This window comes from Pyrgilauda ruficollis, unplaced genomic scaffold, assembly GCF_017590135.1.
Source record: "Pyrgilauda ruficollis isolate IOZ18807 unplaced genomic scaffold, ASM1759013v1 scaffold14, whole genome shotgun sequence".
Lineage (NCBI taxonomy): Eukaryota > Metazoa > Chordata > Aves > Passeriformes > Passeridae > Pyrgilauda > Pyrgilauda ruficollis.
In genome coordinates this window covers 2853580-2871917 of record NW_024512543.1, presented here as the reverse complement: position 1 = coordinate 2871917, position 18338 = coordinate 2853580, and the positions used below count along the sequence as shown (strand labels likewise).

At 36.7% G+C, this 18338-nt stretch overlaps 1 protein-coding gene across 1 annotated transcript in view; it reads right to left on the bottom strand.

Moving 5' to 3' along the window:
• The window catches only part of EIF2AK4 (eukaryotic translation initiation factor 2 alpha kinase 4), a 39826-nt gene continuing 21488 nt past the window's right edge, over nucleotides 1-18338 (bottom strand). The window contains exons 22-39 of the mRNA XM_041459766.1: nucleotides 17794-17869; nucleotides 16068-16189; nucleotides 15613-15662; nucleotides 15353-15521; nucleotides 14745-14861; nucleotides 14258-14323; nucleotides 13565-13735; nucleotides 12856-12990; nucleotides 12648-12755; nucleotides 11768-11896; nucleotides 10354-10440; nucleotides 8945-9057; nucleotides 7394-7452; nucleotides 6224-6321; nucleotides 4149-4217; nucleotides 3488-3532; nucleotides 2295-2419; nucleotides 1-1063 (exon numbers count right to left, since the gene is read on the bottom strand). Coding sequence (XP_041315700.1) covers nucleotides 1009-1063; nucleotides 2295-2419; nucleotides 3488-3532; nucleotides 4149-4217; nucleotides 6224-6321; nucleotides 7394-7452; nucleotides 8945-9057; nucleotides 10354-10440; nucleotides 11768-11896; nucleotides 12648-12755; nucleotides 12856-12990; nucleotides 13565-13735; nucleotides 14258-14323; nucleotides 14745-14861; nucleotides 15353-15521; nucleotides 15613-15662; nucleotides 16068-16189; nucleotides 17794-17869 — 1794 coding nt within the window. The 3' untranslated portion in view covers nucleotides 1-1008. The remainder of the gene's footprint in view (nucleotides 1064-2294; nucleotides 2420-3487; nucleotides 3533-4148; nucleotides 4218-6223; nucleotides 6322-7393; nucleotides 7453-8944; nucleotides 9058-10353; nucleotides 10441-11767; nucleotides 11897-12647; nucleotides 12756-12855; nucleotides 12991-13564; nucleotides 13736-14257; nucleotides 14324-14744; nucleotides 14862-15352; nucleotides 15522-15612; nucleotides 15663-16067; nucleotides 16190-17793; nucleotides 17870-18338) is intronic.

Below are 18338 nucleotides of genomic sequence, written 5' to 3'. Positions count from 1 at the left end.
TTCTGCAGGTCTAGAACAAGTGTTCTATTTTATCAGGTCTTCATCTTGTAGAAGCTGCTGCTTGATTTAAATGCTGAAGTACAGACAGGACAAGTACAGGCAGCCAGGCTTGTAACAACTCAGCCTGAAATCGACCATATTTTATACATAAATTAAAATAGTAGGTTAAAAAACACAACCAAGAACAACACACAAAAGGCTTGTAATGAGTATCTTAATAAGGCTCAGCAGTTTTTATTACATAAAAACTCAAAAATGTTTAAAACAATTTTTAAAGGTAATTCATTCTTTCATAATTCTAGAACTGACATTACTTGTTGCAGTACTATTGTTGCATAAAAGGCATTCTGAAACTTTTATAAAAAAGTAGTTTTACATCTGTACAGCTGATTTGTGTAGCATAAGGGGCAAGAACTACATGGTAATACATATCTGTGGCTCTAGTCAGACTTGCTCCTTAATTGCCTATGAAACAACTACTTCCACATTTTGAAAGCATTTAGTTTTGTAGTTGTGGTTTAGGAATGTCATTCTCTAGTTCAGTGCTCCAGCTGACTCCATGTGCCACCCACTATCCCTTCCCCCTGCCAGTGGCTGGAGAGGAGAACTGGGAGGCACAGAAGGTAAAGAGCTCAAGTTGAGGTAAGAATTTACTGGAAACAGTAACAGAAACAATCCCAGTGGCAGAGAGTACAGGAAAGGTGAACGAGTCCACAGAAACAACACTGCTCAACTGCTCTCTCTGCCCTGCTGTGCCCACCTGGGAGCCCCTCAGCAACGATGTGAGGTGGTGTGAGATCAACCTCTGGGTCCTGGCCCTGCCTCCTAGCTACAGCAAATATTAACCTTGTCTTGGCCAGAACCAGGACAATATTATACATGAAATGCAATCTGGACACAGACAAAGGCACTAGTTGCCTGTCTTGCACTATTACAGCTTTTTGAAATTCCTTTTGACAAAACACTGTTGTCCATTTGAGAAGTATCCCATAAAAGATGCTTTAAGTACTAAAACAAAACCTTGTATTCATCTCGGTAACTGTACAGGATAAGTGCAGGAACCCTGCAGAGAGAAGGAAAAAAGAATTTTAGTATTTTGAAACTGCAGGTTTGAATGCCGCAATTCCTGTGACAAATCCTCACAACAAGATAACAGCAAAGATTTAGCAGAAAATCAGTAAGTTTTAGTTTGTCTGGCTGTGACTGCAATTTTCCACTCATCCTCTTTCCATTCATCTTGCCTGTTCAGTTTTCACTCCCGTGATCTGAAGGCTTATGGCTAAGTAGTGCAAAGCCCCAGCGGGGATAGGAAGATAGTGAGGGACTGTGTTATATTCATACCCAGCATTGCATGGAGTATTACTTGGGTTCTGTTACTCACAGCCTTGCAACCCCATGAAGGAAAAAAATGCTTCACTTGATAATATAGCTGTCTCAGTAAACAGCAAACCTGGAGCAATTTCGGTTCTTCTGGGAAAAGGGAACCGAAGTTTTAGTCTTACTTAAAGGTTAAGTAGTACTTTCAAGTGGAACAAAGGTTTAAGAAAATCAAAACAAAATGAAACGCATTAGGCATAAATACCCAGGTCTTAAGTGGACCAATATGCAGCATTTAGCAATTTGAGGTATAAAACTGGACATACTGGATGTGTCCAGACTATCTGTATCAGCCTTGCCAGAAGCCAACAGGCAGACTTATGAGTTGAACATAAATGTTTCTATGCTTACAAAACAGAAATGGGCTTTACTGTACTTGGTGGGAGAGCATACATGATGTTTGCATGGAACTGGGCACTCTCCCACCTGTGCCTGACTGCCACGGTATTTCAAAGCAGCAGGAATTAAATGTACTCATGAGTTTTTAAAAGACAAGCTGAGTCCCTCTCATCACAAAAGAGGGCTTTTATGTAGCACTATAGATGTATATATTATACATCCATGTATACTTACATATATAGAAGTATATGTACTATGTATAGCAGGATACCTGACTGTATATAATTGTCTGCTATTCATTTTTGTTAATACAGCAAGTGAGATAAAAGTGGCAATATATTCTAGAGCTTCTTGAAAAGACTTAAAATGTAAATTTTTCATTTTTCTATCAGTAAGTGAGGGTTAATGACCAGTCCTATAGTTTTGAAGGAACTATACACATTTCCTGAGTATTTATTTTTCCTCAGAGAGAGGGGAAAGTGAAAGACAAGTTAGGAGCAGCTTATCTTGTAGTTTGAATACAGAAAAAAAGGAAAAAAAATCTAGTTTATGTACCCGTAAGAGCTTAACCAATTTACCTCTTTTCCATTTTGAGACTGTAAATTTCATCACAAATTGCTTGTAAATACGAAGATCTCTGCTTGGGCCATCGTGACATCAGTTGTCTCACAGTAGCATCAAAGGCTTGTCTATCTCCATCAAGCTAAGGAAAAAAAAAATTGACAAGGAACTATGCTAGTCTCATATTCCTTTGTGAAGGAAATACTTCTCCCAGTAGGATGGAGCCTTCTGAATACTGTGTAATGTCAATGCTCTTTAATTAAACAGCTTTCAAATTTGATAAATGTCAACAGCACATGCAACTTAATTTAGTGATCAGTTTCTTAACACATTTCAGTGCTAAAAAGGCACAAGCAATGAAAAGGGCTATGTCAGCTTGGCGGTGCTGGAGAGAATACAGTAACTGTGACGTAACAGTGATCAAAAGTGAATGATGCAAGCTGATCATGTGCATACATATTTAATTTTTTTTTTTTTAAGCAAAAGGTGATAAAGTACCTCCATGATTTATACAGACTGGATGAACTAGGTATTTTGAAAATGTTTTGAAATGTTTCACTGGGTTTTGGTTACCAGACAAGCACTGCTTCAGAGCAGCAGATAAAAGGTATGAAAGTACTACATGCACTTCCAGTAGGATGCCATTCTTGAGTTTGGGTTTTTAGGGGGTAGAGAGGCATCCACCTCTCTCAAGCTAGAGCTGTCACTGGAGAAAGGAAGAAAGCTTTCTTTGGTATTGTCATCTTTCATGCACCATTGACCAGCTCCTGAGTTGTTAAAGGTGTCGACATAATCAACATCCCCTTTGTATCTTGGCTTCACTAAGGGATGTTTCAGCTACTGTGTTTGAAACAATTGCTCTCTATTTTGGGTTCTCCTTCATTAAGGGCTTCAAGGAACACCTTTGTTGAAACTGCTATTAATTCTTATTGGTTTCTGAAAAAGAGCAGTTAAGATTTGATTTTAGATAACTATTCTTGGGGGAAAAAACCTCAGAGCTTTGGATTAGGACTTCCTAATGTTGTCTTGTGTAACTTGGACATTTGACAAGAAGTTTTTCTCAGTCAAGCTTCTTGTACTTTTAAGTTTTAAACCTAATTCAAACTTGAAAGAGAAATCTAGAACGGGTCAATTTTACACTTCATTGGGAACAGAATTTATCATCTATTGTGTTCAGTTAGAGTTTTAACAACAATACTTAATTGCTTACCTCTAATGATAAGAAGTGTATCACAGTTGCTTTTGGCAGATCAACCTGTAAAATACCAATAAATCAATACTTAACCGCTCTCTGTTACCAGTTTGCCAACTAGAGATGAGCTATACTGAAGGGAGCCAGATTTTTTGATTTCCAGAGAAGTACTCATGCTGCTAAAACTGTGAACTTAGTTTAAAATGATTAAAACATTTTAAACTATTCATGACAGATTCCATTATGGAAAGTTGCACATAGGTGCAGGCAAACAGGCAGTTATGTTTCCTGAAAACCATCCACCATTTTAAACTCCTTTGGACATAGTCAGTGAAGTCTAAAAGCTACATACAGACAAGAGCTATGTTTACTTAAATGGAAGTGCAAATCTAGCAGGAACAAGAAATTACATCTACCACAATAGCTGGTGCAATTACAGCTTAAGAGCTTACAACTAAATGCTTGTTAAATTTTATTCCATGCAGCTGTCCCATACACACAGTATGAGATACTTTTCAAGTATCAGAGAACAGACCAGGGGTCTTACTTAACCTCAAGTTTGATTCATTTGGGTATTACTAAAGTGAGGCAATTAGTAGTCGTTTGTTCCAGATAGGAAGGGCATCATCCACTGCAATTAAGAATTCAGAATTAGTTCAGGCTTCTGCCAAATACTTACTGCTAAAATCTCAATGTCACTTGTTTTCTGTTGCAGGCTAGAAATGAATGTCTGAAGTCTTGTTTGTACCTGGGAACAAAAGATGGGCAAAAGACACAGCTTATGTGACACAGGTTGGGAACACTGATTTCATATTGCATAGATGAGAACAAAAGAGGCTGCTTCTAACAAGATGGAAAACTACATCATATTTAAACAAATGTTTAATATAATTTTCAGTAAAAATTTCACAATAATCCTTGATGAGCAGAGAGGAAAGGGACTGGAGCTGAGACACTCTTGACTCAATGGTACACACTTGACAATACTGGTTCTAAAGCAGACAGAACAACATGGATGCTTGCATAACTAGTGAAAACTGCCCTCTGTTTCTGGGTGTTAGATAACTTTCAAAGGAACGTGAGAACCTGTGACTGGATGCAGTGAATCACCTCCAGATAAAGAAGGAGGATGGCTTTTGAAAGCCAAACCAAAATATGGGTCATGCCTTGTAGCATTTTTTTTCAGAGCAAGCTAGTGGTCCTGCAAAGGTAGCACTCTACAAATGTAGTTGCAGGCTTGCATTATGTTGTCTTTTGTACATTGGAAAAGTTGCTTTTACATATTCAAAATGTGAGAACAGTAAGTCTGTTTAGCTCATTTCTTTATTTGGGTTCTGAGAACTATTAATTGAGGAGATTTTTTTGTTGCACATCCAAGTTTGGACTGAAAAGGGGCTATGATGACAGTTCTGTTTTACCATGTACTCTAAATATCTTGAGGCTAATAATGCTAAACAAAAAAATTCTGACATTTGTTTCTAGCCTCACTGAATGTTTTCTACCTTACTATAGTATCATGCTTTAGGCAGGTTGTAGGTTTTTTTTTTTTTTTTTTTTGGTTATTGTTTTGGTTTGGGGTTTTTTGTGTGTTTTTTTAAATCCACAATTTTTTCTTAGGCCTTTAGTTTGAGACAACTTAATGAAATAAACATAAAGTACCTTTTACAGACATACTACAAATCAAAAGTATGATGAACTTGCACGTTTGTGCTGGTTTTGTCTGGGGTAGAGTTAGCCTTATCACAGTGGCTGTTACGGGGCTATGTTTTGGATTTTTGCTGAACACAGGATTGATAACAGATGTTTTTGTTATTGCTGAGCAGTTAATCACTGATAAAGATAAGTAAGGAAGCAACAGATGGTACAAGACTATTAGCCACAGATGTAGGGATCAAACACTATTGTACTAGAGTTAAAGGCATTTTCCAACATCTTTCCCCACTGCTTCTTTTAAAACAATGTAACTTGTTTGTTAACAGAGCCAAGGCCCTTTCTGCTTTTCATATGGCCATGCTGGTGGGGAAGCTGGGGGTGCATGGGAGGCTGGGAAGTGACACAGCCAGGGCAGGTGATCCCAGCTGACCAAAGGGACATTCCAGACCACAGGACATCATGCTCAGTGTATAAAGTTGAGGGAAGTAGGAAGAAGGGGGGACATTTGGAGTGATGGTGTGTGTCTTCCCATCCACCATTACAGGTGATGGGGCCCTGCTCTCCTGGGAATGGCTGAACACCTGCCTGCCCATGGGCAGCACTGAATTCACTCCTTGTTTTGCTTTGCTGGTGTGCACAGCTTTTGCTTTCCCTATTAAACTGTCTTTGTCTCAATCCAGGGGTTTCTGGCTTTTACTCTTCTGATTCTCTCCCTGATCCCACTAAGAGGGGAATGAGCCAGTGACTGCCTGGGCCTTGGCTGCTGGCTGGGGTTAAACCACAACAACCTTTAACACACTTCAGCATTTAGGGAGGAAGAAAAACAAAAGGGAAGTTCCAGAATCAACAGTGCCTAGGAAAGTCAGATTTCTAGCACGCATGCACAACGATAGCTGAGCCACATGTCACAGATATCCCTAAGATCCAAATTGTTAAAAAGGGTGGTCTTTGCCTTCAACCATTTGTCTTATTCCTAGTCTAATTTATGAATAAAGAACAAACAGGATGAATTTGTTTAAGTTAGGTGATAATCAAGTATGAATTCTACCATTCCTTAACTTCTAAGGATCACTTCTGAATACTTATTTGATGTGTGTGTACCTGAATTTCTTGACGACGCCTGGCACTGGCAGATAATTTTTCAGGAGCTATAACACTAACGTTAGGCACTACAAGAGTTCCATGTGATTCAAACACACCTAAAATGGAAACACATCATTTTAATTTATAGTATTTCTTTATACAACAAGTATCAAGTAACAAAATTCACAAATATTAATATGCTAAAATCAGTGTAGTACAGGGATTAAAAGGCTATGAAAATCTCCAAAATCTGACAGGATAATGAGACGTGCACATAAATTCTCAAACACTCGCTTATGACTTTGAAGGACTGGCTGTTAAGACTAAGAAATTTGGTATTTTACATCACTGTTCCCTGAAACTAAGAAAAGGTTCCAAATGACTTGCATAATTTTACAAAGGAATGCAGTTCACCTAATATCAAAAAAAGAAAAGCCATTACAAGAATGAGGTGACTAATGCTCAGACCCATAGCAGAATCACTGACAAAACAAACAGTAAACCCCAGCTTCCCCAAATAACAATAATTAAAATTTGAAATGGCTTACTTCAAAATCCTGATTTCCACTTGTGGTAGTCACACAAAAACACAACCCCCCCTCCCCCACCAAGTTAAACATGGCCTCTCTCCCTCCCTATTATGCAAAAGTGTATGTGTGTGTGAAGTGTTTCTTGAAGAATCACCACCACCACACACCGTATCAGTGCTCAATAAAGCAAGTATCAAAAACACCAAACTTCAGCCACAAAGTAAGCACTTAATATTATTCTTTAGATACAAACTTAAATTATCAGAATACAGTATGCAAATCCACAGTTAGAAATGTAAAGGCATTTTCATTTGGTCTCAATACTCTAACAATCACAAATGAAGTTATTTTTCATCAAGATGACATTTAAATTTCTCCTCAGCTAGGAAAAACTGGTGAATTTTGGCTTTCCCAGCCTCTTGGATTACTGCATCAATGAATGCTTGTATGGAGAATATTCTGCCCATTGGTCTGAGCACTTAGTTTGGAGAAAAGGTCAGTTTTAAATCACTTGGAACAATATCTGAGATTAAAAGGCAGTGCCTCTAATCAGAGCTCTGCTATAAAACATTTTCTTAGTTTGCCTCTTTGACAAATCAGTTTTTGAGCAGAAAGAGGAACAGTTAGTTTGCATATTCCGTAACTAGATATTAAATACCTGAAATATTAGTAAATGATCCTTTTTGATTTGATATTGAAAGATTATCTGCGGTTTCTCTAAAAATAAACAAAGACAGTTAAGGAATTTACAATTATAAAGAAATACTGTAGTAAGACAGTAGTTTCAGATTATCATAGATACTTAAACTTAGTTCCAACAGATAAAGAAGTTTGCAGATACTCTCCTGCACACATTTATTATTAATGAATCAATTCTATTCAGGAATTGACAGGAAACCATACAAAATTACATTTAAAAGTGAGGTCTAGAAGCAATGCTCCCTATGGATACAAACAATGTCCTCCCTATCATACAAGAGTGATTTATATCCTAATACAAAAATATATTGTGAGAGTATTCTCTCTAATTATTAATTTAATCTGCTTTTCACAGGTTTCTGTGACATAATACTGAAGTATAAAAGTAGTATTTATACTTTAGAGCACACATATTCAAAGAAGTTATCAATAATTAGTTTGGATACCTTTACTTTCCACATTCAGTAATTAATTAAAAGAAATTTGCCAGGGCTATTAAAATCACCTACTGCATTTCTCTGTTTAGTGGTACCATGCAAGGGTTTTTCTATTCTGTTTTCAGGATTTAGAAACTTTTTGAAAGAATGATTTTTCTTTCACAGCTTCTAGTAGATCTATTTGAGGATGAGGTTAGTTGCAAAATTAAATACTAAGACTGGCTGTGGCCAGAAAAATGAGAATGAGAGGTGAATAGCAGGAGACATCAACTGCTTGTATAAACTACTACTTGATCTCAGCATTTCCAAGCTTAAGGATTTCCTTTATTGTTAAGCCTAGTCAGAAAAAATGGATGGTAAATCTGTTAACATTCTGAATTCTACTTTGTGTGACTAATGCATGTCCACTCCTGCTGTCAATGTACACATATAAATATATCTGGATGCATGTACAATTACAGACTTACAGGGGGCTGTGTGTAAGTAACAGCTGTACTGCTTAAGCACACAGGTATGATAGCCTCTCTTGTCATTTCTGTACTAACTTCCACTGGTGACAGTAAATAGTAATTTCAGTGAAGCCAGGGTGAAGGGGTTTTCCTGTGTACCTCAAGTCTTTGCCAGGTGTTACCTTCACTTGTGCCACCAGAGCATACACAAGTGCAAGAGTTCCACTGTCATTTCACCATACCAATACTGCCTCAGAATGAAAGGGATCTGCTGCTTTAATTCTCTGATTACACAGTACACAAATGTAATGAACTTCTGCTCAGTAACAGGAACTTGCACACAGCCAGACAAACATTACTGCTGTTCTAGCAGCTTTGGGATAACTGTGTGGCCTTGTAATTTATGAAGCTCTATGGATGTGTGAATGTAGCAGCAGCTAGGGAAATCAGTTTCTTTCTTAATCTCAATACAATTCTATAACAAAGCCTTTTGCTTTCTTTTCTCCTCAAAAGAAATTCAGCAATTTCTTTACCAAATAAAATTAAGGTTTAACTCAGCATATGCAAACTCATATTCACTTCTGATTTTGACTATTCACATTATTGACATGTTATACTGCTTACCTGCTACATCTTTCGTCACCAATTTTAATTTTCAGTTTCTGGATCAGATGATCTACTAAGTCAGATTCCAAAATCCTTTTCTCTGTCTGCCTGTCTTTCTCAAAGGATTTCACCTATGATGTAGTTCAATGGGTCTTAAGATTGTTGATTCTTAAAATGGCATACAAATAAACTTATCAAACTTAATCAAAACCAAACTGTTTCACCCATTAAAGGTGAAAGACTCAAAGGTAGGAAGCTATTATCATTACCAATCAACCACTGCCAATTAAATCTTTTTTTTGATTAATTTTTTTCTGCCAACTACTAATTTATTCTGCATTCCCAAAGCAAGCTTGGCTCCCTGCATCTAATGTGATAATTAACTTCTAAGCAGAATGGTTTATAGTTGTAAGTACCATATTATTAATATTTTTATTTAAGCAATTATATTAGCATAAGGCTTGCCTTTCAATTTTCAAGCATTAACTCAAACATTCAAAACTTAGGAATCTGCACCATCTTTATTGGCAAGAGGTTAATCAGCAACAACACCATTCACCTCATTAACATCTCCTTTATTGGTTTTGCTTCAATAAAGCTATATTTAAAAGAACACTCTACAGTAGGCTTGTAGAGGGCTTTGAAATATCACATTGTCATAATCAAGGTTTACTTATTGTTGCAATTATTGTTGTTACAGTAACAGAGTGAATAAGAAGTGAAAAATGTTTTAGTAAGGCACATTGGCTGTCCTTGCCATATGCTGTCAAATGGTTAGTATTTTTTTCAGTCAAAGAATAAATCTTTATTCAAAAAATAATGATATTTTCTACAATGATCCAGAATAATTTAAAACTTTCAACTTCAAAAAACCAAAGGTACCAGAACCACAGGCTGCAAGAGCACAGAAGAAGTATAGAGTACTTTCATGCTGTGACACAGTCCAGCCTTTGCATCCTAATCTGAGTTTACAGAGGTGAAGAGTGTGGTTCTGACTGTCTGTTGGAATTACACTGATTTTTTTATATTTACATTTTAATTGTACTTATTTGTAACATGAAAAGGTGCCAACTGCAAAGATCATTAAGTCAACTCATTCATTTTGTAGATTTAAAGAAGTCAGAGACAAGAGAAACCTTTTTCCATGCTAAATCATCGACGGCACTGTCAAGCAATGTTTGCACTAGTTTTTGGACTTTCCTAGAGGGAAGGAGGTCTGTGAATAACAGTGTTATGCAGGGATAAAAAACGTTTAAAATGTTGAAATTGTTCAGAATAACATTTCTACGACTTAACAACCAAAACTGTATTTACCTCAACTCCACTTACTTAAGTGTAATTTATATTGTATTAATAATGACCTTAAAAAATGTAGAACAGAGTACAAATCTGAAACACCATGAAGCATCCCCTGGTCCCATGCTTACCTTCACATGACTTCCTTCTTTCTCTGACACCAGAGCCACATACGTAATCCCAGAGCATCTGCAGTATTCCTGTAGTTCTTCCTGGGACTAAAGTGTGAACAAAAGAAGGGGAATGAGACATTAATTTGACAGCTTGTAAGATGACCAATTAAGTAATCAGTCTCATGTCTTTATTAAAGTAACTTGATATACAACAGTCACACTGTTTTCTCAGAGAGAGAAAAGCTTTATTAACAACTTGAGCAGATGAAACTTCATTATGCATGTATTTTATCCACCCAAGGCTTGCTAAAATTCAATTCAAAGTCTGTGCTTAGAGAGAGAATGCCTAGGTCCTGCAGCCCAAGTTCCCACACAGAAGGGCTACCTATACCTAGAAGTGCAGAGTCCAAGTAACTGTAAAAATGTGCAGTGCAACATCAGGCTCAGTCACCACCCTGCTGCCTGCAGCTTTTAGTCCTGCATGGGTGGAGGTCTGCCACTAAAGCTGACTCCAGCTGGCTTCCTGTAAAACCAAGGCTATGCTCACTTACTCAGCACTGGCTTGCAGGACAGCATTAGACAGAGGCAAGAACTACCCAAATATTCATTCCTAATGAATCAAACAAACAAACAACCCCAAATCAAGAACCTACAGCCTAGGTGATCATAGGAAAAGTATATAATTGGGTTTTTTTCGGTCCCAAGGGATTGAAACTGCTGGAAATGTTATGTCAAAAAATTACAAAAAAGTCAGACAATAAACTGAATGAGCTCAAAACGTCCTGCCCTGCAGCACATGATGTGCAAGGGGCAACTGCAGAGTCTCTTTTGTTAGTCACAAACTGGGACACTTGAAGGTGAAGCAGACTCATAATCCTTAAGTGCCACCACCTCTAAAAGGGACTTGGGTGTTGTGATGTAGCTCACTACACTCCAGTGAAGTAGTGCTGGCTACAGCTCTGTTTGCTTTCAGCTGGACATAAAAAGGCACAGCTCAGCTTGCCACTCTCTCTTCCCCTCCTACTACACATCTCTTCAAGGACTACATGGGGACCCATCTAGTAGCTCAGCTTGCTAAACTGTATTTCTAACAGTAGAATAATGTCAACATTCCTTCTGTACATGGGTGTCTTTGGCCATCTGGCTATTTAAAAGTTGATGATACTGTTCTGTTCTTGATGTACCCCCTCTTAAGTATTAAATTTATTAACAGGAGGGATCCTTCCTCACACTTTTAAATACTCTGGAAGAATGCTGCAAAGCCAGTTAGATTTTCTCAACATTTTTTTTATCTGAAGAGCACCCTACATGCTCAGTATTATGACTCTCTACCTCCATAAAAACAGAAAAATACCCCAAAAAAGTATGGTTTCAGTCTGCACTAATCTTGGAAAACAATAATACAGTTAACACATGGAGATAAAAATTCTACCTGGGACCAGTCATACATTATTTCAGCTGGAATTCCTGCAGTCCAGAATTTCTGAACAATGTTGATGGCTCTGCCCATTGACATCTGACCAACACTTACAACCAGCAGGTCACATGAGCTGACAGACACCTGAAGGGAAAGTAAAATCAAGGAGACAATATTAGTCACAAGACCACCTTTCCCCTTCATAAGGTAGTTAAAGTAACAAACATAGACAAATATTCCAACATTTGTCAAAATGCATCAAGCTAAAAAACAAAAAAAGGGATCAGATCCACCTCTTTTGAGAGCTACAATCCACCCAAGTCTGTCTGAAAGACTACTCAACCTCAGTCGTCGATGCAAAGCACCTCCACAGCCTCAGCTTGCCAAGTATCCCTGCCTACTCTGTTCTTTCCTTCCCACTCTCCTTGGCAATGTTAGTTTATTCTTATAGAGAAAAGAGAATAAAATACACATTTCACAACTAAGTGAGGGTGTGTGACACTGTACAAAGTAGTCAATATTCCTAAAGTTTCTTTCCATCTGTCTTCTATACTTTGATAAAGGGAGAAGTAGTAGGGGAAAAATAACACTAAGTACCTACAGTTGTACTCTTCCATCTGAAAGAATACACAGGCTGATAAAAATATCCCATTTAAATTAAAAATAAAATGGTGTAAGCCTGAAGATCCTGTCTTCCCTTAATTCTCATGTAATAAATAGTTCTATGCAGAGAAACACAAAAGGAAACAGGTCATCTTGATGTCTGCCTTCTATTTCAGTATGGTATTATTTTGGAACACATCTGAACATCTCATTTTTTGTCCATCTCTAGCTACAATTAGGTGATTGAACTGTCAGAAGTAAACAAATTCCCCACTTCCCAAAACAGACTTACAGAATCCTCCACACTGGAAACAGCAGCAGTTATTTTATCTATAGCTATGCTGACTCCAACAGCTGAAGGAACTGGTCCTACTGTCTGTGGCCCTCTAAACTGTGGAATCTCAAGGCAAGAAAAAAACAGAACGGAAGATCAGTTAGTTATCTTGGCAAAATGGGTTAGAAAAAATAATCAAAATTTACTAGAAGAGATAAGCACATACCAGATGATCATATCTGCCTCCTGCAGCAAGAATTTCAGGCACAGTTCTTTGTCTTCTTTTGATGTATGCTATAAACTGAAAGATAATACCATTGTGCTGCTGTATTTTGTAAACTAGTCCCAGATTTATAGAGATCTGTAAAATAAAAATGAATATGTGCACATATATAATTAATTTCCTGTTAGCAGCATGGATTTAAAACACTGTTTTTACCTAAGGAAGATATATGGAAACACTCCTTATCTCCAAATATTTAAAATACAGTGAAAAATAAGAAAATGAAAGCTGCTGTAATCTCACAGCATCTCAAGAAACCTGTAGCACAAACCCAACAGCAAGCTTCAAGGAAGGTGGAGGCCTTTAGTAGTCACTAGATTTCTGTATTTTTAAAATATTTCAGTTTGTTTCAAAATTTATGAAACTCCCTCTTTTATGCTCTAAGTAATGCCTTCAGTTTGGGTGGAGAAAGGAAAAAAGTCTGAGTGTGACTACACAGAAGTTAAGCCAGAGACTTCTGACTGGAAGAGGTCTCATTTTAAAAGTGCATCTTTAATAAAGAAAAAGGGAAAAAAAGGAAGAAGTATCAATTCAGTACTATTATTTGCCATCATGTGCTTTTTCTATTGCAAAATATCTTTATTTCCTGGCATATTACAATGCACAGCAGCCCTGTAATTCCATTAATTTATTAGCAGAGCATTTTACAAACCTGAAGTTTTATTCCCAGTTGCTTTAATAAACCAATGATTTCCTCTAAATCCTTCATGCCATGCTTCAGCAGCTGACTGACACTTGGCTTTTGTTTTATCATTGTGTTTAGAAAGGGAAATACATTACTTGCTTCTCCCTTCTGCTCAATGAACTTATAGAGTCGAGAAAGCTAAAAACAAAAAAATTAAATTAAGCACACATAGCAACATAGACAACATTCATCATAGGTCCCATCTAAAAAAAAAAAGGAAAATATCTGACTTTGTATTTGTGGGAGTAAGACATCTGCCTTTTTTGTTTGTTTTGGCTAGCAGGCTGTTTTTACCTAGTGGAGTTGAGGAAAAGAATAGACAGACAAATCTGTCAGAAGGTAAAGTTAACGCTATGCACATTCAACATTTGCAGAGAAGTTTGTTTCGAACTTTCTCTCAGTTTTCTTTATTAAATACTTCTCCTCAGTATTCCATTTACCCTTTATTAGTTTCCACACGTTTAAAGAACAAGCTGCAATACTGACTTCCAGAGAGAACAGAGAACAAAGTCAGACCATTGCAAAGGGATTGACCTATTCTAAGCAGCACATGTAGCAGCTTATTTTTCTCCCTCTGGCTGATTAAATTACAAAGAAAATAAAATATTACTGACTTATGGCAAATGACAGGGAAATTAGCACTGAATTAAGATCACTTACACTAGTTGATGTGAGAGAAAGATTACAGAACTTGGCTTCTACTTCTCTTTTAGTTAGCTTTTCAGTCTATAAGAAAAACAGATTAAAACAGCATTTGATTGTGTTTAATGCATTACTGTAATTATTCATATTAATTTCAACTATATCCTATGCTTGTAAAGTAGAAAATACCTGATATTAAAATACATTTTAAATTTAATTTTTAAAATGTTTTTATTGACTAGTCCATCAGTTCTTGATTAGACAGGTGAATAATTCTCTCATAAACACACATTCAAGAATTATCTTAAACCATCCCAATCCAGAAGTAACAAGACAGTAATTAATCTACATTTACTGTCCTAAGATAGCCAACCTTTTTATGCATCGAGAGCATGCTCCTAGTTAGGCTGGCAATGGGCTGTCATTCATCTTTAGAGCTAGCTCCACAAAACAGAATATTCTGCAGAGATGATTACAGAGGATAGGTTAATAACTTAAGCCTCACCACAGCATCATAGAGAATGACGTAGACTTGATTGAGTTTGTCCTCTGGTATCCCACAGTGCAAAAGTATAGCTTTCAGTAAGGCAGTGTGGTTCAGATAAATACTGTAATTTCTTTCCTAGCAAATCATAAATAAAGGAAGAAAGAATGAAAAAGCCAAGTTTTACTTGCATTCTGTTTTCTTAAAAAAACCCCCAACCCTCACAAAACAAAGAGGTTTCCAAAACATTTAATAATAATAATAGTTCAAAATTAACTTCAAACCTCTTCTTTCACTACCTTACCTTTCATCTCTAACTAAAGAATGGCAAGTCTTGTCCCATTCTACAGTAATCACTTGTCTGACAGAAGAAAGACATTATTTCAATGGTACTATAAAAATTTCAGTTATTTCCTTTGCACATAAACCTATGCCTCATTTTAAGTTTACCTAGGAAACGCATTTTCTATGACAGTGGTCTATAAGTGACTACAGATAAAATGTGAAAATAGTTCTGTCCTGGTTCAAGTTAAAGGAAGTATCCTTTTACAACACATCAAACTTAAATATTTAATTAAATTAAAATTTTGGGTGGAAAAGAGAGGAAAGGGGCTGATTAGAGAATCTACCTGTAGCACTGAAAACTCTTGAATGATTTCTGAAATTGCATAAATTGTTTCTGCTATAGGCAAAAAGCTATTTCCAGTAGATGTAATGATGTCAAATGCACATTCTAGGAGTTCTTTGGGATGACAGCGGTCTAACTTCCGAGGTCTGAAAACTCGCTCTATACAGTATCTAAAGGAAACATTGAAGAATGAATCAGCCTCTTCACAAGTCACTGTCAAAGCACAGTATCAGTGCCAAGTATCACTTCTACATCTCTTACCTTTTCAAGTTTGATATGTTATTTCTAGCTACAAATCTTGCAAAAGGAATCTGAAAAACAGAATAATTGTTGAAACAAAACAGTTGGTCTGACTGAGCTCTGCAACTAGAGATAAATTATCCTGTGTAGTTACACTTGTACTCTCCCAAGTGTAACATAATGCCTAAAACACCTGACATAGCCAAGTAATATTAATCTAACCATCCCTGCCGCAAGTTTTAAATAAAAACATTATTTTCACCTATGGTAAAATGAAAACAAACAAACACTATTTCTTTAATACTTGGTGAAGGCTCCAGCTGTCAAGAGGAGGAGTACAGAACTCAGGAGAACAAGAACAGACATTGAAAGATACACTGTTTCAGCAGCCAAAAGAAGTGCAAGCCTAAACCAAATTCCACCACAGCACCCTTCAAACCCTCTGAAGCTTTGCCTGCAGAGAAAACGCTACTTACTCTGAGGTCGTAAGGAAGCATTACCAGCATCCCACTGTGATCCATGAAATATGAAGCTTCATTATGTTCATATAGTTTTTTGTTTCTGGGCATCAGCAGTGGCGTATGCAGCTTGATGGCTCCTGCACAAAACCAGAAAACACTGTTATGTCTCATTTCAGAAGTAACACCTGCTTTTTACAAGTTCATGATCACCCTTGCAGGGCATAATTATGTCAACACATAAGTTCAAAAATTACATTAAATGTCCTTAATAGACCTTCCTCTTCCATATTTGAAGAAAGAATGTCAAAGTTTGTTTTATGCCTATGTTGCATGCTTCTTGGGCTTAGCAGGGAGGCCACAGAAGAGCGACCTGCCAATTCCACAGCCCAGCAGAATCCTTACCTTGCCCTCCCTCTTTAAACACCACTTTTCACAAAGCAGGCATATGAAACAGATGAGAAACTCTGCAGTTACCCATAGTAAGTACTGCTTTGGTCTAGAGACATTTCCATATAGAACAAATTTTGTTTAGACATGTTGCATCCTCTGTCTCAAAAACATACCAGAAGTGTTTGCGTTTCATTGTAAAACCTCATGAATACCTTTTTTTTCCTGGCTACATTTTGCAACCATTTATCTGTATGAATCCAATCTTCATTGAAATCTTAATGATACCACTTACTACTGAAAAATAGTTTCCTGTTTTAACATTTGATTGAGAAACACTAGAAAATTTATTTAAGCTTAACTCAATTAGATTTTAACTCAGCATTAACTTTTAAATGAGAAAAGAAGTGCCCCAGATAGAAGGAAATTATTCTAGCCATTACAGATGTCACACACAATCTAATGGAAAAAAAATAATCCAATCCCCACTTTCCACAAGCATGAAAACACTTCAGTCTCTAAAATTTCCCAAATCTGTCAAGCTTTAAGGGGTGGCAGGAGAGGTAAACCCATCCCTGACTTCGTATTTCTCAGCTTCTCACTCTTTTGTATTGCCAAATTTTAATCATGCTTAATTAGATTATGATTTACTTGGAAAACGCAAAGTTTCTATTTCAAAATTCAGTATTTTTATATAAAATAGTATCACGAACGCCTGTAAGACAACACAATTTATAACATTTCAAGTGTGACAGTGGCTGCATAAATTTCCTTCTCAAAAAAATAATTTCAAGTAAATACTGTTATTAATGACTGGATAGATTCCTGGAAAGGAAAATGAAAGACTATTAAACATCATGGCATTAGCTTTGGCTCAGGAAGTTCCTGAACAGCAAAGCATTTCCAAGAATACATCACTGGAAGTACCACTCATGCCTGCTTTGTTTCCATGCTGTCCCTTATGCTCTTCCCATTCTGGCTGTTCAAAGAGAGGTTACTGTGCTCCATGGATGCCTGATCTCCCACTACAGAGCTAGCCCTGTATTCAGATCCAGATTTTGTGTAACAGTCTGTGCCTCTAAAACCTCATATGGATTTATCAGAACAACCATGTACATTCAAAAATATAATTAAGATTTTCACTCTTCTTTCTGTAGAAAATGTAAATCATTCAGATTTGATGTTAGTAGCTATTACTGGAATGACAATAACAGAATAAAACATCATAAAAACTTCAAATTATCAACTACCAAACATGTTTTCTGATTTCTCTTATAGCAGTAAATCCATTCCATTCTTTTAAATCCATTTAATCACAAAAAAGGAAATTAATTACTTTTGTAAACACACCCACCGTGTCTTTTAAATATCCGGCTGACAATGTCACATACATGCTGCTGTATCTTGGCTGCCCAAATAGAAAAACTACCCTGAAACCATCACAAATAAAAAGTACATATATAATTCACGTGTGATGAACACTCCATGTAGGCAATCATTCCATGTAATACAGGCAATAAACATTCTACTATCTCATCCCACTAAAAAAACCTGCAATGCTTACATAATAAAAAATAACTACAGCTATATGAAGCATTATTGTACTGTGTTGCCTTGAATTTCTTTAGATTTAGAAAGATTCAAGAGCTGATAAACTACAAAAAATCACATCAATTAGAAAGAGAAGAAAGCATCCAGGGGCAACACTTTCTGCTGACAACCAGTCAACCATTAATTTGACAGGAATTTAGAGTAAAGAAAGTCATCATCTGGACATAAACTTAAAGCTTTAGCTGCTACAAACACTGCTGGTTTCTCCACTGAAGAATGAATGTAAGGCTCAAATGGGAAGTGGCTATTGAAACCCACACAGCAGAGACTGCAGCTTTAAGTGGGAGC